This window comes from Pipistrellus kuhlii, unplaced genomic scaffold (genome assembly GCF_014108245.1).
Source record: "Pipistrellus kuhlii isolate mPipKuh1 unplaced genomic scaffold, mPipKuh1.p scaffold_m20_p_44, whole genome shotgun sequence".
In the NCBI taxonomy this organism is placed as follows: Eukaryota; Metazoa; Chordata; class Mammalia; order Chiroptera; family Vespertilionidae; genus Pipistrellus; species Pipistrellus kuhlii.
In genome coordinates, this window is record NW_023425545.1 from 1,934,427 (window position 1) to 1,962,035 (window position 27,609).

The 27,609-nt window shown below is 67.4% G+C and overlaps 2 protein-coding genes across 2 annotated transcripts; both read right to left on the reverse strand.

The window, feature by feature from the left end:
• Positions 1-27,609, reverse strand: TIMP2 (TIMP metallopeptidase inhibitor 2). The gene is made up of 5 exons (XM_036412361.2): positions 27,199-27,609; positions 8,420-8,520; positions 7,597-7,705; positions 3,358-3,482; positions 1-2,379 (listed from the first exon to the last, which is right to left on the reverse strand). Exons 1-5 carry the CDS (start codon positions 27,326-27,328, stop codon positions 2,182-2,184), a joined length of 663 nt encoding a protein of 220 aa, XP_036268254.1. The 5' UTR covers positions 27,329-27,609; the 3' UTR covers positions 1-2,181.
• On the reverse strand, positions 13,974-22,055 carry CEP295NL (CEP295 N-terminal like). Its single transcript, XM_045572149.1, has 2 exons — positions 20,681-22,055; positions 13,974-16,876 (listed from the first exon to the last, which is right to left on the reverse strand). The coding sequence occupies exon 2, from the start codon at positions 16,754-16,756 to the stop codon at positions 15,113-15,115; it is 1,644 nt and encodes a 547-aa protein (XP_045428105.1). The 5' UTR covers positions 16,757-16,876; positions 20,681-22,055; the 3' UTR covers positions 13,974-15,112.

Consider the following 27,609-nt stretch of genomic DNA (forward strand, 5'->3'; position numbering starts at 1 on the left):
GATAATACTGTTTATTGGCCACTGACCAGCGCGCACAGGAATGTACAAAGCATCGGGGACATGCGCAGGCTGCCTGTCCGTTCGGCTCGCACGCGTTCCCAGCACAGGAAGGTCCTGTCCCAGCAAAAACACAGTGCCCCCCAACGAGTCCCTTAAAAACACACAGAATCCCACAGCGTCCACAGAGCTTGACACAGGGCAGCCAGTCCCACACGGTTACCAAGCAGAGGAGGACTACAACGGGAACTTGATTTAAACGGCGTGAGCCGCTCGCAGGGAGACCGCGGGGCAGAGCGTGACGGAGTGACCGGCCGAGGGGAGGGCCCGCCATATGGCTGCGGGATGTGCTGTGCCGGGACCCGGGCCGCCAGCCACTGCCTTCCGGTTTCTGGTGTCTTCCCGCTGGGCACGGCTACCAGGCCACGAGCCTGGGTTAAACAGGAGGGCCTTCGATCGTTTCCTTGGCAATAACTGGGACCAGAGGAAGAGGGGAGGGCCGCGCCTCGCTCAGCACATGCTTCCGCACAGGAGCGGCCACACGGCCACCCTGGGTCAGAGACAAACCGGCAGGCTGAGCCAGCGGGAGCGGGAGTCAGTGTCACACCGGACACTGGGCGGCGCTCTGGTCACACTGCGACCCCAGGGCTGGTCCGTCCCGACGGACCTCAGCACCGCACAGCACGAGCGCCCTGGGGGGGGGGGGGCGGCCAGGCGGGACCTCGCCGTCTGTCCCAAAAAGGGGGTCATCCGAGTCTGTGCTGACCAGGTCCCCGGCAGCCCCCGGGGAGACGGGGGCCTTGTAGGGGCACAGGGGTCACCGCAGAGCAGAGTGGGCTGAAGACGGTGGCTGCTCGGGGGCCAGCAGACCTGCTTCGCGGTGTGTGCGCACGCGTGCACTGTGCGTGTGTGGGTGTATGTTCGTCTAACGTGCACGGTCACTTTAGGACAGGGTGTGTTTACAAAGCAAGCAGGAGTAAGAGGATTCTCTTTATTCTGACGAGCAGAGTTCTGCCGTGTCACCCCCTCATGCCGGCATCAGAAAACCATGCTCAGGGGACAAACGGGCCCCGAGTTCCCTCTGACGGAGGTTCCTAACGGAGACATGTTGGGAACAGAAGGGAAATCGGCAGAGGGGGGTACACCTGCACCTCGATTTGCTTGCGGTCTGAGAACTCGTCTGTAGAAAAAAGAGGCGTCTCTCACACCGGCCGCAGGCCCGGGGCCCGGGAGGGCGGTGTTTCCCCGGAGCCGCCTGCCGCCGCCCTTGGGCCCTCACCAGACAGCGTCCCCGCAGAAAGCAGGCACAGCCCGCACCCGCGGGCGGGGCACCCCGCTCTCCTGTCCCCAGGAAGGGACACAGACGGCACAGGAGCTCCGGCCACGGGCCCCGCAAAGCCAGTCTGTGCAACTCCGTCCAGACACCGATGCCGGGAGGGGAGGGGAGGCCTGAGGGACCTCAGAAGCTCAAGGACAAACCAAGAGCAGCCAAGAGCCCCCCGACCTGATCTCAGGGCAGAGCGTCTCACGCCTCTCAGGGCTGGAGAGGGAGGGCAGGGGCAAGGCCATGGCCTGTTCCTCTCACATCGCCTCAGCCCTGGGGAGGGGGAGGTCCCCCTGGAATTCCGTGGATGCCGGAGAGTAATCGGGGCTCCTTCCAGACCAAGCTGCTCCGGAATACAGGAGTCGCTGGCGTGGGAGCCCGAGGTCAGCTGGGGAGCCTGGGGGGCGGGGGGCACCGGCCAGGGGTGGGGATGACACCCCAGGGCCAGAGGTGCGGAAGCTGCAAGAAACGAGGGACACGCCCCTGTGCGGGGGAGGGAGGGACCTGGTAGACCTGCTACACAGTCTTGCTAAGACCCTCAAGTTTCTGCAAAATGCACACGTCCAGGCTCTGCCTCGGCCAGGCCGGGGAGGGACCCCGGGGTGCTGCCCGCTCAGCGTCTGTGGCAGCACCAGGCTGGGCCTGGGAGGGAGCCGGGTCCCCCTGCCCGCAGCCAGGGCGGAGGCCGGGCGGCAGAGCCGGGCGGGGGCGCAGGGGGGACCCGCCTCTCCCCCAGGACGCAGCCGCGCACAGGGAGCTAGGGGAGAATGACACGGACGTGGACCCGTTGGAGGACGGTTTATTCATGCGGTTTCCAGGGGCGGGCCCTGCGCTCGGCGCCTCCGGGCGGCGGCGGGCGGCTACGGGTCCTGGATGTCCAGGAACTCCTGCTTGGGCGGCGCCGCCCCGCGGTACCAGGCGCAGGAGCCGTCGTTCCTCTTGATGCAGGCGAAGAACTTGGCCTGGTGCCCGTTGATGCTCTTCTCCGTCACCCAGTCCATCCACAGGCACTCGTCCACGGAGGAGATGTAGCAGGGGATCATGGGGCAGCGTGTGATCTGGGGGCGGGAAGGGGGACTCCGTCAGGACCCCCGCCACGGCGCGCCTCCACGCTGGGCGGCTGGTCTGCCTTCTCTGCACCCGGCACAGCAGCCCTGCCTGAGCCCGCCCTCCGGGGGGAGGTGAGTCCCAGCAACAACCGCGGGCCCAGAGGCTGAGCGTCTACCTATGAGCCAGGAGGTCAGGGTTCGATTCCCGGTCAGGGCACAGGCCCTGGTTGGGGCCTTGATCCCCAGGAGGGGGCAGCAGGCGGCAGCCGGTCCAGGATTCTCTCTCATCATGGATGTTTCTTTCTCTCTCCCTCCCCCTTCCTCTCTGAATCCAATAAAAATGTATTTAAAACGTTTTTTAAAGAGTGTTGGCGACGCTCTCGCTGTACAGCACCACCTCTGGCCACTTAGTGAGAAGGGGGCTGGGTGTCTGGCCCCCACGCTCACCAGGGCCCACGCTCACCAGGGCCCACGTTCACCAGGGCCCACGCTCACCAGGGCCCACGCGTGAAAATGGCTGGGACGCTGCAGAGCTGTAACCAGGCCATCATGGAACAAGTGCTGACATTCCTCCCGGCAGAAAATACCCAGGGCCCCCATTCTCCCCCAAACTGCTCCTCCCGGAAGCTGCGGTCATTCGGCAGGGACCCCCCTCGGCAGAGGCGCGCCTCAGGGCTCTGTCCCCACCGACGGCCTCACCCGCGGGGAGGCCACACCTACGGAGTCCTGAGCTGAGTCAGGGCCCTGGGCACGGGGAGGCCCTGGGCGCGGGGAGGCCCTGGGCGCGGGAAGGCCACACCTCCCGGAGTCCTGAGCTGAGTCAGGGCCCTGGGCGCGGGGAGGCCCTGGACGCGGGGAGGCCCTGGGCGCCACACCTCCCGGAGTCCTGAGCTGAGTCGGGGCCCTGGGCGCTGGGAGGCCCTGGGCACGGGGAGGCGGGAAAGCCAGGGGAGAAAGCCTGGCGTGCGCCCGGAGGCGGCGGCTCACCTTGCACTCGCAGCCCATCTGGTACCTGTGGTTCAGGCTCTTCTTCTGCGTGGTGCTCAGGGTGTCCCAGGGCACAATGAAGTCACAGAGCGTGATGTGCATCTTGCCGTCCCCGTCGGACTTTCCTGGGGAGAGAGGGGGCTGCCGAGCTCAGCACGGGCACGCCGCCGGCTCCCTCCTGCCCCTCAGCAGCCGGTGTGGCCGGGCACGGAGTGTCATTCTGACAGTGCTATGGGCGGAGGGCAGAGTCGTGCCCTAGCTGTGTGGCTCGGTGGTCGAGTGACCTATGAACCAGGAGGTCAGGGTTCGATTCCCGGTCAGGGCACAGGCCCGGGGTGTGGGCTCGCTCCCCCGGGTGGGGCGTGCTGGAGGCGGCCCATCATTGCTTCTCTCTCACCATCGATGTTTCTCTCTCTGTCCTCCATTCACCTCTGAAATTAATAAAAACATATTTAAAAAAAAAATAAAAGCCCTAACCGATTTGGCTCAGTGAATAGAGCATTGGCCTGCAGACTAAAGCACATGTGTCAAACACAAGGCCCGCGGGCCAAATCCGTCCCGCCAGGCCTTGCAATGTGGCCCGCACCGCGCTGTCATCACTGCACTCCGCTGCGTTTCCATCACAATGACAGTTTATGACTGTTCAGTAAACCATTCGGCCCGCGATTTAGGCTGGATTTTAGATTTTGGCCCCTTCTCTGATTGAGTTCGACACCCCTAGACTAAAGAGTCCCAAGGATTGATTCCGGTCAAGGGCATGCACCTTGGTTGCGGACACATTGCCAGTAGGGGGTGTGCAGGAGGCAGCCGATTGATGTTTCTCTCTCATCGATGTTTCTCTCTATCCCCCTCCCTTCCTCTCTGTAAAAAATCAATTACATATATATATATATACATACATATATATAATATAAGAAATAAAAAAAATAAAAAGACTTGCGTGGGCATGCCTGGCTCGAGCACCTGCTATAACACTCTATGCGCGTCTGCGATTAACAATAAGCGAAGTCTGTCTTGGGTGCAGAAACACAGGAATCCATTACAATTTGTAGCTGAGGGTTGCGTGTTTATTCTTCCTGTGGGGCTGGAGAGGACTGGGGGAGAAAACCACAGGGCCGGTTCTCTGAGGGGCCCCAAACATGCGTGTCCAACTTGACAGGTGACGGGGAGTCCCCAGCCCTGAAGGGGGCGGGCTGCCCGGCCATGGGGTCACTCCCCGGCGGCAGCCAGTGCGCCAGGGGCTGCTCCCCGTGATGCCTGGGGAGCCCCCGGCTCCGGGAGAGAGAGGTTCAGAACCTCTGCTTTAGCAGGTCCTCGCCGGTTTCACCCGGGGCGGCCACTGAGCCAGGGACGGGGTCGGGTTGGCAAAGGGCACACAGGATTCCAGAACAGGCAAGTGTGCAGACCAAGGTCACACCACTGCCTCCTTCACCAGCGCCTGCAACCCTGCAGCTTGGGCAGACAGCCCCTAGAGGGCGGTGCGACCTCTCAGGCGCTCATCTTATTTTTGTTTTTGGTTACTCCTCACCCAAGGATATTTTCCCAGTCACTTTCATTTTCTAAATGTTGTTATTGATGTCTAGAGAGAGAGGAAGGGAGAGAGAGAGGGAGAGGGAGAGAGAGAGGGAGAGAGAGAGGGAGAGAGAGAGGGAGAGAGAGAGGGAGAGAGAGAGGGAGAGAGGGAGAGAGGGAGAGAGGGAGAGAGGGAGAGAGGGAGAGAGGAGAGAGAGGAGAGAGAGAGAGAGAGAGAGAGAGAGGAAGGAGAGGGAGAGAGGAGAGGGAGAGGGAGAGGGAGAGGAGAGGGAGAAAGAGGGGGAGAGAGAGAGAGAGAGAGAGAGGGAGAGGGAGAGGGAGAGGGAGAAAGAGGAGAGGAGGAAGGGAGGGAGAGGGAGAGAGAGAGGGAGAGAGGGAGAGAGGGAGAGAGGGAGAGAGGGAGAGAGAGAGAGAGGGAGAGAGGAGAGAGAGAGAGAGAGAGGGAGAGGGAGAGGGAGAGGGAGAGGGAGAGGGAGAGGGAGAGGGAGAGGGAGAGGGAGAGGGAGAGGGAGAGGGAGAAAGAGGAGAGGAGGAAGGGAGGGAGAGGGAGAGGGAGAGAAACAGACATCAGCTGCCTCCTGGGGGGAGCCTGCCACCCGGGGCCCTGACCAGGAATGGAACAGTAGACTTCTCCTGCACGGGACAACGTTCAACTGACTGCGCCACCCAGGCCCGGGCTCCGTTAAGTTTTAGAGACAGTGGAAGGCGGGGGAGCGACAGAGAGAATCACCCATAGGAGAGAAACACGCCGACGGTGCCTCCTGTCCACACCCCGACCCAGCAGAGATGGAGCCTGCACCCCGGCTCTGCCCCTCGCTTCATTGTGTGGGTCCTCAGGGAGCAGCACCAAGAGGAGCAGCACAGAGAGGGAGCAGCACAGAGAAGGAGCAGCACAAAGGAGCAGCTCACAGAGGGAGCAGCACCGAGAGGGAGCAGCACTGAGAAGGAGCAGCACCGAGAGGGAGCAGCACCGAGAGAAAGCAGCACCGAGAGGGAGCAGCACCGAGAGGGAGCAGCACCGAGAGGGAGCAGCACAGAGAAGGAGCAGCTCAGAGAGGGAGCAGCACCGAGAGGAAGCAGCACAGAGAAGGAGCAGCACTGAGAGGGAGCAGCACCGAGAGGGAGCAGCACCGAGAGGGAGCAGCACCGAGAGGAAGCAGCACAGAGGGAGCAGCACAGAGAAGGAGCAGCTCAGAGAGGAGCAGCACCGAGGGCCCGCAAACCAGTGGCTGCCGACTGGCCACAGCAGCAAGCTCCCTGCACCCCGGGAGGCTTAGCCTCTTTCTCTTCTCTCTGGAGCGCATCATAAAAGTAACCGAAAAGGAGACGTGAGTGACGATGAATTGCCTCCGCTGTCCTGGGCGCAGGCTGCGCGGGCCGGGCCCCTAAGGCCGCGGGGACGCCTGCACTGTGCCGGCGCACCAGCAGCCTCGCCGCCTCCCTGCCACGGCGGCCCCTCGGCCTCCGATCGCTGCATCCCGATGTGTCCCCCACCCCCGCTCCGTGGGATGGCGCTTCCCCTGTGAAAATAGCCGAGCCGGGAGGGAAGCCGGCGCAGCTGCCGCGGGCAGCCGTCTGGCGGCTCCTCGAACGATAAACAGAGTCACCATCTGTCTCGCGATTCCACGGCTGGTGTCCGCCGGAGCGGTGCCAACACGTCCACGCAGCAACACCGCCCACCCCCCGAGGATGAATGGGGAGGCAGGACGGGTGTAGCTGGGCAACGGCAAGGGGTTTGGGGGGGGCAAGAGCGGGGGTACAACACTTCGACTCGGGGGTGGCTGCACAGCCCCATCAACGCCAAAACCAGTCACACGCCGTCTATGGGAGAACTGAGGGGTGCGGGTTACATCGCAGGGAGGCTGCCCACCAATAGCAGAGGCTCCTAAAGCCGCGAGGATGGTCGGAACCTCCATCGTCCGAGGAGAGGAGCCCGTCTCAGTGAGCAGAAGGAAACTCAGGCAGGTGCCGGGCGTGGGCGCCGGCGGGAGGGGGGACCGGACAGGCCACAGCCCTCCCCCTCCCTCAGAAACGGTGACAACAGTTCATGCATGTGCTGTGGCTTTGCCCACGATGCACCACGGAGATGCGGGTGCACAATCACACAGACAGATTCCAACCGAGGTTCCCCCCATCACCACCACTCCTGTCCCCCGGCCCAGCCTGGAGGCCCCCAGCAACCTCCCAGGCCCCTTTGTCTCCGCCCGACCTCCCGGCCCCTCCTGGTCACTGCTGCTTCCCATCGAACTCCAGGTGCCACTGTGTGAGAAGGGGAAGGGGTGCCCGGGGGAGGCGGGAGGGGACCGTGCACCAGAAATTCTCCCTGGGAAAGGCACCCCAAACACCAAGGTTTGGGGTTCAGTTCCGGGTCAGGGCACAAACAAGAAGCAACCAATGAATATGCACACATAGTGGGACAACAAAGCAACCTCGTTCCCCCTCCTTTCTCTCTCTCTCTAAAGTCAATCTACAACGATAAGAGGGTAATATGCTAATTAGACCGGTGGCCTAAGGACCTTCCGGGTGCAGTCGGGGCTGCGAGGGAGGGCCGAGGCAAGCCGCCACCGCTGGGAGGACTGAGCCCGGCTGCTAGTAAACAAACAGGAGGAAGAAAGAGAAGGCAGGACAGCCCGGAGGCCCCGCCCAGCGCCGAGGCCCCGCCCAGCGCCCCCGCCCCGCCCCTCGCCGTGTCCGCGCGGCGCGCACCTGCGATGAGATACTCCTTCTTGCCTCCGACGTCCAGCGAGACCCCGCAGATGGCGGAGGAGGGGGCCGTGTAGATGAACTCGATGTCCCGGTCAGGCCCCTTGAACATCTGGGAAGACGAGGCGGCCCGGGTCAGCGAGTGGCCGGGCACCCCAGCACGTGCCCGGGGGCGGACAGCACACCCGTTCCCTCTGCGGGCGACTCCTCGGGGTCACTCCTCGCTCGGCGTGGCTGCTGCCCACAGGCCGCGCTAATGCCCCCGGAGGGCGCGCCTCGGGCCGCCACCAGGGGGTCATTTCGGGATGTCTGCGGGGACTGGCGGTCTCCAGGGACTGACCTGCACGGAGGACCCCCGCCCCGCCCTGCACGCTTCCAGGCTCAGGGGGGGCCAGGCAGAGAGGCCCCCCAGCAGGACGTGAGAAAGCCACGCCGGGGGCGGTCACAGGCAGGGACAGGACGGCAGTGGGACTGAGGACGCTGGCTCCACCCCGTTTTGGGGTGCAGCCCCAGGGAAGCTGGGTGCAAAGAAAGGGGGCGGCATGTGGGCTCCAGGCCCACCCCCATCGAAATGGAGAGAACCCGGTTCAAAATAATCCGGGGGTGGGGCCACAGCACGTCCAATCAGCTCCCCTGGCATTTCCTGGTCAAGGGGCACCACTCCGCCGGGTGCTTGGGGCCCAGACTGCGTTCCTGGGACAGCTGGCTGCGGGCAGGCCCAGCGGGAGGGCGCCTCCCGTCGGGGTGGGCGGTGGGGGCATCCGGATCGGGGTGGACGCACTCTGCGTCGTCTCCTCACTCTGACGTCCCCCCGCCCCCTCCTCACCTTGATCTGCTTGATCTCGTACTGGATCCTCTTGATGGGGTTGCCGTAGACATCCTCACCGGAGCCCACCTCCTTCTCGCTCACCACCTTGGCCCTGATCACTGCAAAGCACAGGACGCGGACGTGAGGGGGCAGGCGGACGGACGGACGGACGGACGGCACCAGAAGGGGCAGCAGCGAGGCAATTAGGCCAGCACTCGGCCGCTCCCCGTAGCCCGACAACTCGGGGACCAGGGCTCACGCAGCCACGGGGCATTCCCAGGCGCATCGGCTGGTGCCACCAACCGTCCTCACGGCTCTCAGCTCCGCCCGGCGACACGCGGCCCTGCAGGTCGCTGGCGTAAGGGTGTGTTCGTGCAGACGGGCGTCCTGCCCCCGCCCCACCCCCACCCCCAGGCAGACTCAGGTCTCAGGACCCCAAGTGCCCTCTACATCTCAGCCTGGGGCCGGAGCCCGCCCAGGCCCAGCCCCATTCTATTTCCTCTGCGGGAGCCGAGCCATGGCGGGCCCAGCCGGGGCCAGCCCAGCCCGCGAGGCCTCGGCTGGGAGACGCCGCCCGGGCCGCCCCCGAGGGCTTGTTCCTGGGAAGCAGCCGTCGTCCGGCGTCTTCCCCACCAGCACCAGGGGCTTGTGGTCACGGCCCTCCTGACTCCCCCATCCACCTCGGCTGCCCGCTGCCCGCGTCCAAAACAGGAAACGCTTTGCAATCTGGTGCCCGCCTGCAGCTGCTGCCGCTGCTTTGGTGGGCCTGGGTGGGTCCGTTTCCAAAGCTCTGCATCTCCCTGCCACCCCCAGTGCTGCCCCCGTCGACCCCTGGCGCCGGCAGGACGGGTGCCCCCCGGGTCCGGAAGGCATTTGCCGGGGCTGCGGGAGTCTCGCTGGAGCCAGGCCCTCTGCCTCTCCCTTGTTTTTACTGGTTTCAGAGAAGCGGGAGGGGGAAGAGAGAAACATCAATGGGGAGTCCGGCCAGTGTGGCTCAGTGGCTGAGTGTCACCATGAACCAGGAGGTCACAGTTCCAAAGGCACACGGCTGGGGTGCGGGACGGGCAGGAGGCAGCCGGCCAATGACTCTCTCATCGTGGATGTTTCCCTCTCCCTCTCTGAAATCAATAAAAACATATTTTTAAAAATTAAACCCCAGGCCTAGACTCGTGTTTACTGAACACCTACTGTGTGCTGGGCCTGATGCTGGCCCCGCAGCGGCTGCTCTGCAGGAGGCAGAGGGAGCAGGAGGGAGACCGCCGGCCGCTCAGATTTCGCTGCTGCTTCCTTCTTTCCCGGCCGCCGGCCGCCCAGCAGCTGGGCTGGGGCCAGGGTGACCCGCGGGCTGACGAATTCCCGCCAGATGCCGGCTGCTGGACCGCACAGCCCCGCCCCCACCCGGGCCGCATGACGCCACTTCCTCCCCGAGCTGCACAAACAACCCCGCCGCCAGCCGTGGGCGGGGAGGCCGGAAAGTCAGCGTCACGGGCAGAGCGAGTGGCCGCAGGGCCCCTGGGGAGACGGGCAGGCCAGGCTGTCTCCACCGTCACGAGGGGCAGGGGACGGCGAGGGGGCAGCGAGGACGTTTGGGGAAACCTCGGGGTCCGCTCCCGCCCCTCCCAACACCTCTGACCCTGCTGCACCCCTACAAGCCGTGTGCACTCTCGGGGGCCGGACGGAGAGCTGCCTCTGAGAGGCACGGAGGGCCCGGGGTGAACTCTCCTCATCTTGGAACACCCGGGCCCCGTGCAGGTGCTGCCTGGGGCCTTTCCCGGGCGGCTCCGGCTCCGGCTCCGGCTTGGCTGCCACCCCCGAGGACGGGAGGGCCCTGGGCATGCACGCGTGCCATGCGGTGCCACGGCCTGGGCCCTGGCCCTCGGCTCCAAACCCTGCCCCCCCGCCCGGAGGCAGAGCCTGGCGGAGGGAAAGTCACAGGGTTGCCCAGATGAGGTGCGAGAATCTCAGGATTCGGAAAAACATCCGTCTCCTGCGAGGTCAGAGCCCGGGCCCTGACTCAGACGGGCCGGGTGGCTCGGGGCCAGCAGAGGGCACGTCCCGGCCCCCCCTCCCCCTCCCCCAGGCCTCCAGAGGGACGCGACACGTGCTCTTGGCTTTGCCCACAGCTCCGGGGAAGTGCCCGGCGGCTCCCCCATGAGGGCCCTGGCGCCGTGTTACTCCCTGTGGGAGGAACCTGGGGGACTGGCCAGCACGTTTGCCAAAGACCCTACTGGCCCCATCAAGAGAGGGAGGTTGGGAGGGCGGGTCATCCCCCGCAGCGACCGGAGTGACCGCTGGCTGGCACGCTGGGGCCTGGTTTGAGCGCGGGAGCCGCCGCGTGGCCGGCCGGTGCCCGCAGAGCATGCGTGTGTCCTGGGGCAGGAGGCCGGTGCCCGCAGAGCATGCGTGTCCTGGGGCAGGAGGCCGGTGCCCGCGGAGCATGCGTGTGTCCTGGGGGCAGGTGGCCGGTGCCCGCGGAGCATGCGTGTGTCCTGGGGCAGGTGGCCGGTGCCCGCGGAGCATGAGTGTTTCCTGGGGGCAGATGGCCGGTGCCCGCAGAGCATGCGTGTGTCCTAGGGGCAGTGGGGGCAGGTGGCATCGCGCCTGGCCTCGTCCGTCATGTGGCCACTCCTGTGCCTCTGGGTAGAAGGACGTGCCAGTCGTGTCGGAGGCGTTCAAACGGTGGGAACCAGCCCCCGTGCGCTCCAGGCTGGCGGGGGGCTGGGCTCCCCAGTAGGCACCCTACTGGGGTCCTGGGGGAGCAGGAAGGCTCCATGCTTCTGCCTCCGCTCCCCCGAGGGCACCGGGAGGAGACATCCGCCCTCTAACCGCAGGGTGCCGGGCCCCCATGCCTGCACCCAGCTCCGCTGCCACCGGGGAGGGTCCCTGCCCTCGGAGACGGAGGACCCTGAGCCGCTGGCCTGTGCCTGGCTCACCGCCGAGGGCATGGGGGGGCACAGCAGACACGGTGCACCCTCCCGTGGGCCCGCGTCTGCTTCGCGAGCAGGGGGCTGCCCCGGGCCGGAGGGCCGGGGCCTGGAGAGGGGCCTGTGCCCGCAGACCGCAGACCCACGGGGCAGGAGGAACGGGTGCGGCCGAGCAGCCCGGAGATGTCACAGGAGGGCATGACGTCAGTGCTGGCTCGGTGCCGAGTCCGAGGGAGGCTCCGGCCCCACCGGCCCCGTCTGCCCCTGCAGCCCCACTGCCCACCCAGCCCCACGTCCAGGTGCCCGCAGTGTGTGTGTGGGGGGGCGGGGGACTCCCCCAGCTCTCCCGGCCTCCCCCAGCCCCCTCGGCCGCGGTGGAGCAGGCCTCCGAGCCCACTCCTTTTAGGGAAATGCGGAAAAAGGGGCTGTCGCTCGGTAATTAGAAACAGCCCTGGGCAGGGGGAACCGAGGTCCCTACAGCGGCTGCGAGAGGCCACACCCCCTCAGGGCCCGCACCCTCCCGTCCTCAGGAACCGACCACGTCCCCAGCTCGGGCAGGGCCGTGCCCGTCCGGGCGAGGGCAAGGCTGGCCGGAGTGACCCCGGTCAGGGGCAGGAATGCCAGAACAGGAACTGCTCAGAGCGGGGGGGGGGGGGGGGGGGCAGGGAGGGCGCCTGGTGCGGCCCCAGCCCCGCTGCCTGTGAGCCTGGCCCCTGGGGCCTGCCAGTCTGCCCAGGGCCGTCCACGGGATGTCCGTCTCCATGGAGACCAGCTCTCCCATCCCTGTGCTCCCCAGCCCTGACCTTGGAGCCGGAGGAAACGGTCCACAGCCCATGCCCCCCTCCGCCCCCCCCCCCCCGGGGCCCTGGCAGGACCCCGACCCCAGCCCGGCACCCTCCGCCCTTCTCCCCATGGGCCCAGCGGGACCTTATGCCACAGGCCTTGGTCACATGCCCGCAGCCAGGGGCTCAGCCCTGCCGTTCACGTGCTGCTGAATCATGGGAGAAAAATGCACCGGCCGGGGAGGGGCTGCGAGAACAGAGCGGCTTTGTGGGGGCTGCGTTCCCTCTTCGCCAAGCCCGGCCCCTCGGCCCTGCGAGCCACAAGCCTGCAGCGGCGGCGGGCGGGCGGGCGGGCGCCGTGGCAGGGGGGCTGCACAGGGCCTGCCCTCCTCCCCTTCCCCCCCTCCCCTCCACCCTCTCCCCCCTCCTCCCCCTCCACCACAGGCTGGGAGGGCCGGAGAGGCAGGGCGGGCGGCTCGGAGCGAAGGGGCAGCAGCAGCCCAGGTCCTGCCCGCGCAGCCAGGGTGGCTGTGCCCTCGGCAGCTCTGCGCTCCCCAAGCGGCCTCGTTCGGGGACGGAGCCACACACGCACTGTGCGCCTGGCTCTGAGGCGTCTCCGGCAGGAGACAGACACGGGGATGTGGAGGCCGAGGCCCAGCGTCCACCTTGCAGGGCGCTGGTGCCCATGGCTCTCTCTGGCCCTCGCCGCTCAGCTCTGCAGATAAGCCTCAGCGGGGGGGTGTGGGGTGCCCGACAGCCCAGCAGCGCCTCACCCCACCCCCGTCTCCAGCCTGGGCAGGGCCGGCCAGACACCCCGTCTGCAGGGTGCCGCGGGGGCGTGCTGTGTGCAGAGACAGGGTGCCGCCTGCTCCCGGGAGGACGATCGGGTCGGAGGCGCCCAGGCCCGCAGCTCTGAACGTCTCCTCTTCCCTTCATTACGTGTCTGAGGTTCCGGACGCGCACTCACACTACGGCAGTACCGGAACTCGGGGTCACGTCCGATCCCAACACCGCCTTCTGAGGGCGGGCCTGCCGGGCAGAGGTGAGTCAGCCCGCACCGTCGCGCTGCCCGCCCCCCACATCCCCTTTTAGCTCCGAAGGGGCGCTCTCCCCTACGGTGCAGGGGCCACAAACTTTACCTTTGAAATTGGGAACAAAAATAACCCACCCGGGCGGGCTTCCAGGCCGTGTGAGGTGCCTCGTGACTCAGTGTTTGGGTGCCGGCGGCTGCGGCTTACACCCGGTGACCCCACAGCACCCGGGCCCAGGGCCACCCACACGGAGGCTTCTAACACGGGGCTGAGCCTCAGCCCGCAGCCACCCCCTCGCAGCCCTCCCGGCCACACGAGTGCTCTGCAGCCCGCTCTCCCCACGGCCAGGGGAAAGCCGGACAGCGGCACCCCAGGATGGAGCGGGGGCCGCTGGGAGGGGCCTCGCCCACACCACCAAACACCAGAACTCACACCGCCTCAGGAGGCTGGCTGCCCCCCAGGGGCCAGTGTGGGGGCTTGGGTTCTCCTCAGGGTTCCTCGGGGACAACCCCGTTCAGTCACCGGACCTGCCGGTGCCTCTCACCAGGGCCACCTCGTCCCCTCCACCGGGACCGAGTGCGGGGTGGCCAGTGTGTGCACCCCGTGACCCCGGAGACTGGGCAGCACCTGCCTCCATGAAACAAGGAGAAATGGGAAGATCCAGCCCACGCACTCCGGGGAATTTAAAAAGGTGAAGATGGAAAAAAGGAGCCCCCGACCTTCGGCCTCGGCCCAGCGTGGCGCTCGGAACGGCCCATGCGCTCCGGCCCCAGAGGCTTTAGGGGTGCCGTTCTCGTTGGGGGAAAGACTCGGCAGAGAAGCTGGGACCCCGTTCTCGTTGGGGGAAAGACTCGGCAGAGAAGCTGGGACCCCGGGAAGAAGGCTCCGGGCGTCACGTGGGGCAGGAGGCGGCAGCCACGTGTGACATGGAGGAAGTGGCTGTCCCGAGGCCCAGGACACGTGACATCACGGCCTTTTCACGAAGCTCAAACACAAGTGAACACAATAGCTCCGTGCTCCATGCTGTGTGTGTGTGTACGTGCGCGCGCGCGCGCATGCGTGTCCACGTGCCTGGTGGAATGGGAGCCCCGTGGGGAAGCAGGCCTGCACCCGGGGAGCAGCAGGGAGGGACGTCACAGGCAGAAGCCGCTCTGTAGCCGGCAGCCCGGGTCCCACAGGACGTGCTCGGGTGTGCCCAGGTGTGCCCGGGTGTCAGGCGTGCACGGGTGTGCCCGGGGGCTCAGGGCTCTTCCCGGTTTGTCTACAGGCGATGAGGCCGCTCACAGACAATGCGTGTCCTGGTGAGGGTGTGCGATCCAGGGGGACCTCGGAGTAGGGGGCGGGCACCGTCTCCCGATAGGCTGGTCCGGGGTCAGCAGGCTGCGGCTCCCAGCCATGTCCAGCCCATGTCTTTGTAAACCAGTTCTTCCTGGCACTCAGGCCGCCCGCCCACTGTTGCCGCCCGCGCGGGGTGTGGAGCCGAGCCCCAAAACTAGCTCCTCTCAGGCTCTTCATGGGAAATGTTTGTCCCCCTGTCCCAGTCCCCAGCCCCGCCCCGTGTCCCAGTGTGGGGTTCCATGGCAGCGGAGTCAGAGGTAAAGCGGGGCGGGGTGTGTGTGTGTGTGTGTGTGTGTGTGTACTGACCAGACACCCGGGTTCCCACCAGCGGCAGCCCGGAGGGTCACGCCCTAGTGCAAGTGGCTGGGACCCATTTTCCTTTCTCTGTCTCCCTCCTCCTCTTCCTCCTCCTCCTCCCTCTCTCTGCTTCCTCCAACTTTAGTAATATTCACTACAAGAATGTCACCAGCCGAAACCGGTGTGGCTCAGTGGATAGAGGGTTGGCCTGAGGACTGAAGGGTCCCGGGTTCGATTCCGGTCAAGAGCATGTAACGGGCCGGCGACGCCAACACAGGTCCGCCTCACCACGCGGTCGGTTGGCACAGAGCTCAGTGCTGTATTGCCCCGGTGCGCTCGCTAGCATTCGCTCTGGAACTCCTTCAGGCGCCGCCGGGCTTGGTCGAGAAACTGCTTGTGCGACTTGCTTTGCTCTAGAATCTGCTCTTGGAGGTCACGGATCATCTGGCTGTGCCCACGGTCATCGTCCTCCTCCTCCTCCTCGCTGCTGGCGGCCGGCGGGGACGGGGCGGGGGCGGGGGTGCCGCGCGCACATCCCCGAGGCTCCTCCAGGCGCAGAGGGGTGCACCCCGGGAGGTGAGCGGGGTGAGGTCTGGTCAGGGCCCGCAGCTCCGGCTCCGTCTCCGTCATCTCCGTCTCCTCTCCTGGCGCCCCCAGGGGCGTGCCCAGGGCTTCCCAGCTCAGCTGCGGGACCTCGTGCACCTCCACCAGCTGCGGCCGCCACCTCTGCTCCGGGCTCTGCCTCGGCCAGGCCGCTGGGCCGGCCCTGCCCGCCAGAGCCTGCGGGGGGAGCTGCGGCAGGAGCGGGTCGGGCCTGGGCGGCTCATGCAGGGGCGGCAGGCTGCACCAGGGCAGGGCCTCCTCTTCGGGGTGCGGAGCCAGGCCCCCCGCGTCCGCAAACAGGGGCTCCACCATCCGCAGGTACTGCCGGTCCTTGAGCTGGCGCAGCAGCTCCTTCAGGTTGGCGCTGGGCGCCGCGGGGCGGGCGGCGGGCGCCGCGGGGCCCAGGCCCAGCTCCGTGAGCGGGTCCGCCGCCCGCTTCTCGCTGGGGCAGGTGTCCGTGCCCGACTGGGACTCCAGGTAGCGGTTCAGGTGCGTCTTCAGCTTCCGGTTGGTGCTGAACAGCTCCCGGAAGACCGACTCCAGCTCCCGCTTCCACCGGCTGCCCTCACGGCGGGGGCGCGGGGACGGCGGGGGCGAGGCGGCCCGGCCCCAGGCCCCGCCGCCCGGCCACCGCGGCTCCAGCTCGTCCTCCTGGCCCCAGGGGCCCGGAGGCAGGCGGGCCGACCTCGCCGGCACCCTCATCCCGGCGGGGGCGCCGTCCTCCTCCCGGTCGCCCAGGAGCATGCCGCCCGCCGCGGCCCAGAGCGCCCCCACGTCCAGGTCTCCCGGCGCCCGCGGCTCGGGGCGGCGGCTGCCGCTGCAGGTCTTCGAGGGCCCCCGCTTCCCTTTACTCCTCTCGGGGGGCCCCGGGGCGAGGCGGGGCAGGCCCCCCGCCCTGCCGGCCCCCTTCTCCTCGTCGCCCGCCGCCGTCTTCCGGGACTTGAGCGGCCGGGGCCGCAGCCGCACCAGGTCTTCCTGCCGGCGCTTCTCCCCCCGGCCGGCCGCTCTCTGCTTCTCCCGGGCCCGCGGCCGCCCGGCGGCCCCTCGCCGTGCCGGCGGCCCCTGGGGCTCAGGCCGAGCCCCCGCGGGCCAGCAGCGCCCGGGGCCGGGCGGGTGCGCCGGGTGCGGCCGGTCCGGGCCGCGGGCGCGCTGCTGGCGGCCGTCCTGCCGGCCGGGCCACTGCGCGGCGGCCCAGTGCTGCGGAGGCGGGCTCCGCCACGGCCCCGGGTCCGGCCGCCTCTGCACGGCCGGGCGGCCCCGCTCTCGGACCGGCAGCAGCTTGTGATTCGGCCTCAGGAGCAGGGCTTGGTCGTCGGGATGGGGGCTCTGGTGGGCGGCTCTCTCCGCCCCCCGTTTCACGTGGGGGGTCTTGGCGGCCATGGCATCAGAGGGACGCTGGTGGGAGCGGGGGCCCGAGGAGCCACAGAGGCCACGGCCGGTCCACGTCAGGCCCGTGAGGGCAGGGGGGTGCTCGCCACTGCCCGGAGCGCGAGCAAGGCCCTGGGGACAAGGCACAGGGGCTCGGGGTGAGGGGGGCCAGGCCGAGGAGCCCCTGCCGCTCCCTCCCCCACACCTGCCCCCGGGCCTGCGCTCGGTCTCCGTGTCTGTGCTGCACACCTCCCCACGGTCCCGGCGGGCACCGTCTTCAACCAGGTGGGCCGGTCAAAGGGCCTTCGGGAGGGAGAGTTACTCACACGTGGAGGGAGGGCCCGGCCGTGTGGCCCAGGGCTTACGCGTCAACCTATGAACCAGGAGGTCATGGTTCAATTCCCGGTCAGGGCGCATGTTCGGGTTGTGGGCTCCATCCCCAACTGGGGTGATGCAGGAGGCAGCCAATCCATGCCTCTCCCTCCTCACTGGTGTTGGTGTTTCTGTCTCTCTCCCTCTCCCTCTCTGAAACCAATAAAGATTCTTTACAAAAAAATAAAGGAGAATGGAGTGGAGGGGAAGCAGCTAGCTACTCAGGGTGTGTGTGCGTGTGTGTGTGTGTGTGTGTGTGTGCGCGCAGGGAGTTGGGGAGACCTGTGCAGGTGTGTGTGGGGGAATGGGAGTGCATGTGTGTACATGTGTGTGTACATGTGTGCATGCAGGTGAGTCTGCGTGTGTGCACGTTTGGTACTAGAACCCGATGCCAACCAATCAGAGAGGAGACTAAGCTGGGTTACTCCTGTTGTCATGGCTCCCAGCCCTCTGCTCGTGGAATCCTCCGAGGAGGGCTCTTGGGCAGCAGAAGGACCACGGGCTCAGGCCCGCCCAGGGGAGGGTGCGTTCGCCCGCCTGGGGCTAAGGAGGGGCTCCCTGGGCCCTCACTTGGTCTGGGGGGGGGGGCGGGGGCTGAGCCATGGAGCAGAACCCGGGAGGCCCCCAGGGGCCCCAGCTCAACCAAGGAGCCGCCACGGTGACTGCAGCCCGCTCCGGGCACTTCTGTGTGGTAACCTCTGAGGTGAGGAGCGACTGTCACTCTGGGTTCACAGGTGGGGAAACTGAGGCAGGGGAACCTGGATCACACAGCTGGCAGGCGGCAGAGACAGGCCCTCTGCCGCTCAGGTCAGTCCAGGGCTGTGACCCGCGAGGCGGGTCTCCTGCAGAGTGGCTCAAGTCCGACGCCAGGAGGCCTCCCGCCACCATGAGGGGAGGGGGGGGCTCACGGACACAGCACCCAGGTTCTGACAGCACCGAAAGGGGGCCGCAGGGGATCCCAGTTCCCCCCGAAAAACGCTGCTGGCTCCGCTGGCCATCCCCGTGTGAGAAAGAAGATTCCAGACGCTTATGTCCCCAGAGGCAGGGCCACGCCCCTCACACAACAGCAACCGGCGTGGGCCAGGGCCTCCCAGGAGGGAGCGGCAGTGCCCTCCACAGCCGGGTCAGCCACAGCTGGGTCAACCGAGCACCCAGCACCCAGGCACCCGCCGGCCTGAATGACCTTCACGTTTCAGACGCCGTCCCTGACCCGGAACAACACGGGGCCGGCTGGGAGGCAACGCCACGAATCACACACACGCCGAGACCGGCCCCCGGACACGCGCTCGGAGCACAAGCAGCCGCTCCCCACGGCCAAGATGGAAACGGCCTTTCAGCAAAGAAGACAGGTGCGCGCCAAGCCAGGCGTGGACGTTCAAGGTCAGCCGTCACGAGGGAAGGGCTGCCTGGAGCTACAGTGAGCCGTGACGCCAGGCCCCTGGCACGGCTGCTGAAACCACAGCTGAGCCCGGCCGGCGTGGCCCCGGGGTGGAGCGTCCGCCTAGGAACCAGGAGGTCACAGTTCCATTCCCGGGAAGGGTGCGCGCCTGAGCTGCAGGCCAGACCCCCAGGAGGGGGACGTGCAGGAGGCAGCGGATCAGGGACTCTCCCATCGTGGTTGTTTCTCTACCTCACTCCCCCTCCCCCTTCCTCTCTGAAAGCAATGACAGTATGTTATTTTTAAAAGCACACAAAACAAACCGCCCATAAGTGCTGGTGAGGGTGAAGGTCAGAGCTGGGAGCCAGGATGTGTCCTCCCCTGACCTCTGACCTCCTGAGACCGACAGGTGCCACGAAGGGGCTGGTGCATCCACGACAGACCCCTCCCCTCCGAGTGTCTGCCTGCACCGGAAAGGAGGTCCAGCGGTGCTGCCGGGCCTCCCGAGCGCCCGCTCTGGCTCCGGCCCGGCAGGCCTGGGCACCGTGAGATGCCGTGGCCTCGGAGCTCCCATGGAGCACCACACTCAAGAGCGAAGCCGGGACACGGTGTCCACTCTGTACCCGCGTCTGGATCTGTCCCTCCTCGCCAGCTCTCCCCCCACCCCCGCCCCAGCCGCTGAGCCCCTCAGGAACTGCCAGTCAGACCGGCCACACCCACACCTGACCCACCACAGCCCCAGTCCCTCCCCATTCAGCTACGTGACGTCGGCACCCACACCAGGAGGCCACGGCCCCGTGCCCCGAGCTGCTGGCTGAAATGCAGATCTCAGGCCCACCCCAGGCCGGCCCCGTGGCCGCCTCCGCGGGAGGCGCCCAGGAACGCGCCCGGCTCACCCTCTCCCTGGCGGGCCACCCCTGCCCACACACTTGGGGCTGGTCCAGCAGGTCACGGTTCACACCCCTTCCGTGCCATTCACATGCCCACACCCAGGTCTGGAGCCTGAACGGCACTCCCCAGTTCCTCTTCCTCAAACGGCACCTCCTCACCCCCACCCTCACACCCCCCCCCCAGTGCCCAGACCGGACCCCGCTCCTCCTTCGGCCACCGCGTTCCAGCCCCGTTCCCGCCCCGTTCCCACCCCGTTCCCGCCCCCGTTCCCGCCCCGCTCCCGCCCCCGCCTCAGCAGCAACAGGGAAGCTCTCTGCCTGCCCTCGGCCCACTCGCTCAGCCGGGCGGCGGCCGGCGCCGTTTTCCTTCGGAAACAGTAACAACAGCCCAGAGCGCGCACCTCGTGTGACTGCAGCCGCTCCCCGCAGCCCGGCCCTCTGCGCCGGAGCACGGGAACACGGGGAGCGCAACTTGGGTTGAAGAAAAAGGACGGACCACCCGCCAAGGGCTGACGTCGGACGCATGTCTAGCCAACTGTGCACAGGTAAGAGCTGCCGGGATCTGGCAACACCCGGTTATACAGCGTCATGGGGTCGGGGGAGCATTTCAAGATCAGAATGCACCTCCCGGGATGCCTAGAAATCAGCCTGGTTAGAAATCCACGGGAGATGAGACTTCGGTGCCTCCGCACGCGGACAAGAACCCGGGGCACAGAGCGCGGTGTCCTCCCGGAGTCAGAAAAGGCAGCGGGGCGGCCGGAGGAGGGGCCGTGGCCTCAGGGCCGGGGCCGGAATGGAAAAGCTGCCCTGGGAAGAAACGCCCTGAGGAAGTCAGAACGGCTGGGAGGGGCCTGCAGGCGAGAATGGAGTCCGGACAGCTCGCCCGGAGGGCGGAGGGTGTCAGCAAGCTGTGTGACCCAGGTACGTTCCTTCACGCCAGTGCCTCAGTTTGCTCATCTGTAAGGCGGGCACAGTAATAGCAACATCAGCCCTGACCGGTGTGGCTCAGTGGATAAAGCCTCAGTCTATGGACTGAAGGGTCCCAGGTTCGATTCCGGTCAAGGGCATGTACCTTGTTTGCAGGCACATCCCAGTGGGGGGTGTGCAGGAGGCAGCTGACTGATGTTTCTCTCTCTCTATCCCTTTCCCTTTCTCTCTGTAAAATAAAATAAAATAAAATAAAATAAAATAAAAAAATACATTATTAAAAAAATAATAGCAACGTTCACCTATAGGGAGGCCAGCACTCGTACCCACACGCCTGGCGAGCGGTCTGAGGAGGAGGGGGGTACTTACTGTGCGTGCCTCCAGATGACGGAGCGAGACCACTGAGAGCACATCAGAGGCAGGAAGTGGCTGGCTGGAAAGAAGCGCTTTCTATGGGGCTGTGCTGAAATCATTGGGCTGCGTTGGTAGGTAGTGAGACACCCATCACTGGAGGCATCCAAGCCAAGCCCAGATAAAACAAACGTCAGAAACGTTTAAAACCTTTCCCGGGACCCCAGCCTCTAAAACACGCTGTGCCCCCCAGCCTGCTGCCCAGAGCTCCGCTTCCGGCCCCCTCCTGACTCTCGGCTGGGTGCTGGGGGCGGGCGGCACCTGGAGCCGGCTGGGTGCTGGCGGCTGCATCAGAATCACCGGGGGGCTGGGGGGGGGGGGCGGCCACGGCAGGACAGGCGTCCGCACCAGGCCCTGAGCTGGTTCCCCCACATCCGGGCGCGGCTCGGGGCGCTCTGGCCATCTCCCCACCCGGCGGGAGCCTCGGGGACAAGCCGGGCTCACGTCACCTCACCTCCTGGACCAGCTCACAGACGCACACCAGGCCCGGCCCCGCCCCGGGAGACACCGGGCTACCAGGTGGGCCACTTACGGCCGAGCCGACGGGCGGCTTCCTACCCGTCTGCCCTGTCCATCTCCGCGTCCCCGGACCTGACAGGCTCCAGCCCCCGCCGGGGTCAGAGTCCCTCCGCCCCTCCCCATCGAGGAGCCCGGCCGCCTCACCGGGCCGCTGGGCGCAGAGAACCCCCGCAGCGGCGCGGGCGGACACACCGGGGCCTCAGCCCGGGCCCCCGACCCAGGCTGGCTGGAACGCAGCTCCCACCGCCTCTGGCAGCCTGGGCCGCCCAGCTGGTGAACCGGGCGGGCCGCTGCCATGGCAACAGCGGAGCTGCTGTGCTGTGACATCAGAGCAGGGGTGAAGTCAGGGGCAGGGACGAGCCGGCCAGAGGGCCAGCCCCCTCAGGACACCTGTTGGGGTCCACCAGTCCTAAGGACTCGGCTCCCGCAGCGGGCACCTCACGGGGGGGGGGGGGGGGGGGGCGGGGGCGCTCCTCTGAGCCGGCGCCTTTCAAGGTCAGAGCTTGTCTCCTCTTCTCCCGCAGGGAGAGCACCTGTCCCCCTCAGTTCCCTCAGCTAGGGGACGGGGAGCCCACAGGAGGCGGAGGACGGGACTGGCCCGCCTTCCCCCGCCCCCGCCACGTGGCCCACCCTCCTACACCAAAGACAGACCACGCCTGACCTGTGTCTCGGGCGAGGGACAGCCTCCACCAAGCTGCCCATTAGCAAACGTAATTGGGGCCCTAACCGGTGTGGCTCAGTGGATAGAGCGTCGGCCTGCTGACTGAAAGGTCCCAGGTTCTATTCCCGTCAAGGGCATGTGCCTTGGTTGTGGGCACACCCCCGGTAGGGAGTGTGCAGGAGGCAGCCGATGGATGTTTCTCTCTCATCGATGTTTCTAGTTCTCTATCCCCCTCCCTTCCTCTCTGTAAAAAATCAATGTTTTTCTAAAAAAAAAAAAAAAATGTAATTGGGGGAGCAGCCTGTGGACCCCAAGAAGGCAGAGCAAATCCATCTCAAGGCCAGCTTCCCCAGAGCCCCCGGCAGGAACCGGGCTGCGGTGGACACCGAGGGCGTGGCGGCCCCGAGGCGCGGACCCTGGAGCAGAGCCTGCCCCTGGGGCCAGAGGGGCCGCGGCAAGGTCACGTGGCCCTGACCCCCATGGGGCAGAAGGCATGCCCCCGGGAGGTCTCGGCCTAAGTCCACCCCCCCGTGTCGGTCGGGTCCCTCCTCTTGGCCTGAGACGCCGGTCTGTGCCTGCTCCTTGCCCGGAGAACACTGCCCCCTCCGCCCCCCGCCCGGTCTGCAGCGGCCACCCCCCAGCAAGGGCCCACTCTGGCGGGGACAACACGGCAGCACCGCCCAGAGCTCCCGGGGCCTCGATGGCGTCCGGCCCCCTGCCCCGCGGCTGCGGTGGATGGCCGTGTCCGCCACCTCCTCCTCCGGCCCAGCGGACGCTCAGCGGGGAAAGGGCTTTCTCTCCGGAGGGGCCTCGGCGGCCGGCGCAGTGCCCCCGGCTGAGCCGAGTCCGGGAAGGTGCCTGCCTGGCGGGGCTGCCCGGGGAGCTCTCGGCCATGGTGCTTGGGCGCCAGAGCCCGGAGAGGGGGCAGAGTCGCTGCACCTTTGGGGTCTGTGTGGGGAAGGGTGCCCACAGCTATCATTTCTCCCCGGTCCCCCTGCTCTGGACAGCGGGGAGCGGGTGAGCAGGGGCGAGGGGAGCTGTCCAGGAAGCTGGGTCATCCTTGGGACTCGGCCCAGGCAAGTTTTCCTAAAGGACCAGAGAGCAGCCATTCGGTTCTGGGGCTCTGGAGGGCCTAGGGGTCTGGGGCTCTAGGAGGGGCCTGGGCCTCTGGAGGGGGAGGGCTGGGCCTCTGGGGGGGATCTGAGCCTTTGGGGGGCCTGAGCCTCTGGGCTCCATGCAGTGGGAGCGGGAGCTGGAGCCAGCAGCGGCTGCAGCCTCCCAGCAGGACCTTGTTTACCACGGCGGGCGGCGAGGCGGGCGGTCTGCCAAGCCCTGAGGGCCGGCCAAGGTCAGGAGGCCCGGGGCGTCACGTGTCCGCCCTGGTGAGGAGCTGGAGGACAGAGGCGCCGAGGCCCCGGCAGAAACCCACCTCCTGCGCCTCCTGACAGACAGACGGGCAGACCCAGCCCGTCCTCCGCGTGGAGCCTGACCGCACCCACGACCACGGACTTGGACACGGAAAGGGGACCTGCACGGCGGGCGCGACCCCCAGCAGAGCAGACAAAAAGCCGGGCCTGCCTCTCATCTGCAGGGAGCCGCCCCCGGCTCTCCACGCCAGCCCTGAGGCCTCAGATCTTCCCTGCTGGCGGGCACCCGAGAATTCAGAGAAAGCAGCGCAGACACCGACCTCCGGCTCTCCCGCCGCCTGGAAAGCCACGGACACGCTCCGCTGTCCGCAGCGCACACGGAGCTGGGGATCGTCCCCTCACACCAGACGGGGCCTCCCCACGGGAGGGGCCAGGAGGCAGCAGAGGGCGGGGTGGCCGGTGCTGGTCCCGGCCTGGCTGTGGCCTGTTGGCGTTTGTCAAAAGCGCCTCACAGCTGTGCCCGTGACTCCGACATTCTCCTCGGCCATGAACATGGACCCACCACATGGTGTGAGACCACGGCTCCGTGTCCTGCCGTCAGGACAGAGCTCCGAGCATTCAGCCCATCGCCAAGGGCCGGAGCGCCTCACACACGAAGCCAGCCTCAGGAGCCTCCCTGCCCAGACCCGCACCCTCACCATCCGCTCCCCAGGGACCCTGCACCCTCACCATCCGTTCCCCAGGGGCCCCCACCCTCACCATCCGCTCCCCAGGGACCCCGCACCCTCACCATCCGCTCCCCAGGGACCCCGCACCCTCACCATCCGCTCCCCAGGGACCCCGCACCCTCACCATCCGTTCCCCAGGGGCCCCCACCCTCACCATCCGCTCCCCAGGGACCCCGCACCCTCACCATCCGCTCCCCAGGGACCCCGCACCCTCACCATCCGCTCCCCAGGGGCCCCGCACCCTCACCATCCGCTCCCCAGGGACCCCGCACCCTCACCATCCGCTCCCCAGGGACCCTGCACCCTCACCATCCGTTCCCCAGGGGCCCCCACCCTCACCATCCGCTCCCCAGGGACCCCGCACCCTCACCATCCGCTCCCCAGGGACCCCGCACCCTCACCATCCGCTCCCCAGGGGCCCCCACCCACCCCCAGCCAAGCCAGCGTGGGCCCGGCTCCTCTCGCTTTGCAACAGTCCTCTCACTCTGTCTGCAAGTCCCTAACAACCTGGGCCTCAGTCTGATCACCTGTAAAACGGGGATAAGAACCAAGCATTAGCCGAGTTAACAACAGGAACGGCGGGATGCGATTCAAAGCACTTGGCCCTGAACCATTGACAGCTGCAGTCGCCGTCCTTCCTGCCAGAACTGGGGGGGAGGGGGGGCTTCCACAGAGCCTCCGGCAGCAGCCTGTGACTTGGCCTTGGCCACTGGCAGATACAGAGCCACGTAACCAGCCAACCTGCCAGCCTGCGTGCCTTCAGCACCCCTAGGGGACAGACCACACCCTCCCCCCACCCCAGACCCCGGGGCCACAGCTCTCGTGGCACAGTATCACCTGTGCTGCTTTGAAACGACAAAAGCTGAGGTCTGGGGACCCAGGCCTGAGTGACCTTCATTTATTTTTAATGTTTTTATTGATTTCAGAGAGGAAGGGAGAGGGAGAGAGAAACAGCAATCCACTGAGATGGAGCCCACAACCCGGGCCTGTGCCCTGACCGGGAATCGAACCGTGGCCTCCTGGTTCCTAGGTCCACGCTCAACCCCAGGCAGTTCTGCTCTCAACCAGAGTGGGGGTCGGAGGACACGGAGAACCTGGGCCCCTTAAAGGAGAAGTGCCTTCTCTGGGAGGTCACTCCAGGCCGCCCAGGGCCCGCGTGGGGCTGCCCTGCTCTGCACCCCGCGCTGCCTGAGCCCGGAGGGCTGAGTGTGGGACACGCCGGCAGACGGGAGGGGCTCAGATTGCTCCCGGTACAGCTCCCGCCCGACCAGACCGGCCTTATTTGGAAGCGGGGTCTTTGCAGATGTGAGCGAGGGAAGATGAGGTCATGCTGGCGTGGGTGGCCCTAACGCAGTGACGGTGCCCGAAGGAAGGGGCGCGCGGGCACACACACCAGGGATGTCGCCGGGGGAGGCGGAGCAGGGGGGCAGTGATGCGCCCACGGGCCCAGGATGGCCGCGGAGCCGGTGCCCGGAGCGGAGGCCGGTGCCCAGCCCTCCCTCGCGCCGGGCCTGCCCACCTAGATGTCAGACCTGAGCTCGGAGAAGCTGTTCCTGCTGGTGTCTGCGGGTTCCCCACCCCCTCCCGCCCCAGGCACCTAACCCTCAGGGCTCAGCCGCCCAGCTCCAGCTTCATCTGCAGGCCCCCGGCTGGGGCGAGGGCCGGGGCTGAGCATTTTAGCTGCGGGATGAGTCTGGTGCGACGATTTGGACACAAACGCAGGAGGAAAGGAGAGTCGCACACAAAGCAAGGAGGGGAGCCCGAATATCCTGCAGGTCCCACTCCGGCCCCTGGCGGCCCAGGCTCCAAACCCCAAGCACCCAGGCTGGTGAAGCTCAGGGGTCCCTAGGCCCAGCCCCTCCCACTCCGCTCCCGGAGCCCAGCCTCAGCCTGGCTGCCCCCCGCCCCTCAGCTCACAAACATGGCTTCTCTCTCCGTCAAGGGGCCTGGACAGGCCTTGGTCCCAGGGGACACCCCGTGGGAAGGCTGATCCAGGCTCCCCCTCAAATCATGCTGGACCCCAAACAGACCGACTTCTCCAGATCAGACTGTGTGCAAACTGCTCCTCAAGCACAGCCCCAGCCAGCCCAGGGGCCCTGAGTCAGGGCGCCCAGGTGGGAGAGCTGAACCTCCCAGGCCAGGCAGCAGAGAAGCTGGGGTGCGCAGGGAGCTCCGGTGGTGTGGATATCCAGGGGGGGTGGAGGAGGGAGAACCCAGAAAAGCCAGCGTGGGGTCTGAGCAGCTGAGGCAGCCTGGGGCACCCCTCTGGCCTGGATCAGGGTGCGGGGTAGCTGGGTGGAGCAGTGGGAGATACACCTGTTGAGAGTGGGTGGGAGCAGCAGGCCACCTGTGGTGCCCAGGACGGCCTGGCTGACCTCTGCGGGGGCTGTGAGGCCTGCAGACCCGGATGGAGGCGTCAGGGTTCCTCAGGGTGCCCACTGGTCCCTCCCCACCCCCAGTGCCATGCCCCTCCCTGGCCAAATGCCTGGGTTCCTCCCTCGCTAGCGCCCCTCTCTGAAGGGCAAGGAGTCCTGGGGGCATGACCCCTCCCCCCAGCTGCCCCGCCTCTCGTCACTAATCCCTAGCTTTTGTGGGTGTCCGGAAAGTGGTCCCCAGTGGCCATCGACTCAAGGACCCTCCTTCCTGCCCAGCCCTGGTGCAATGCCGCCTGGCCAGCCCCGGGGAGGGACGTCCATCCGCACCAAACCCCCATCATCCAGCCCCCAAATGGGCCGGTGGGAGAGGCCCAGGCAGAAAGCCACCCCACCCAGCCCCGCCCAGAGGCGGCCCCCGCCGTGTCCGAGAGAAAGTTTCTTCCTGGACCCGGGCCTCCCGCCGCCGGCCGGGCTCCCTCCAGCGCACTCGCCCGCCTCGCCCCGCCGCGTCCCCGCTCCCCGCCCCCGCGCTGGCACCCCGGGCCGCTCCGCCTGCCAACCCGGCCGGGCCTGGCTCCCCGGCTCCCAGCTCCCCGCTCCGGCCGGAGCGGCAGCGGAATTTCGGAGGAATTTTGAGGTCGGGAGGCGTCGGGAGGCATCGCGGCGGAGGGAGGGGAGGAGGCGGGGAGGAAAGTGCGGTTCTGGCGTCAACTTGCAGGGCCGGCGCGGGCGCTGGGGCCGGGGCCGGGGCGGCGCCGGGCCCCCCTCCCCCCCGGGGCGCAGGCGGCGGCGGGGTCCCCACGAACCCGGGGGGCCCCGTCCTTACCTACATCCGCGTTGCAAAACGCCTGTTGCGGGTGCACCGGGGAGCAGCTGCAGGCGTCGGCCCGGCGGAGCAGCGGCCCCAGCAGCAGGAGGCCGAGCGCGAGCGGCAGGCTGCGGGCCGCGGCGCCCATGGCGGCCGGGGGCGCGGGCCGGGGGCGGGAGGGGCTGGGCCGCCGCCCGGGTCGGGGCGCTCCCTCCTGGCGGGTGGGGCGCGCGGTCTGGCTGCGCTCCCGGGGCGCCCTCCTCGCCCGGCCGCACTCGCCGCACAAACTTTCCCGGCGGGGTCCCGGGGAGGCGCGGGGACGGCGCGGGAGCGGCCGCGGGGCGGAGAAGAAAGGATGGGGGCGGCGAGGCGCGGCGAGGCGCGGCGCGGCGCGGGTCCGGTCCTCGTCCGCCTCCGGGGCCGTGTGCG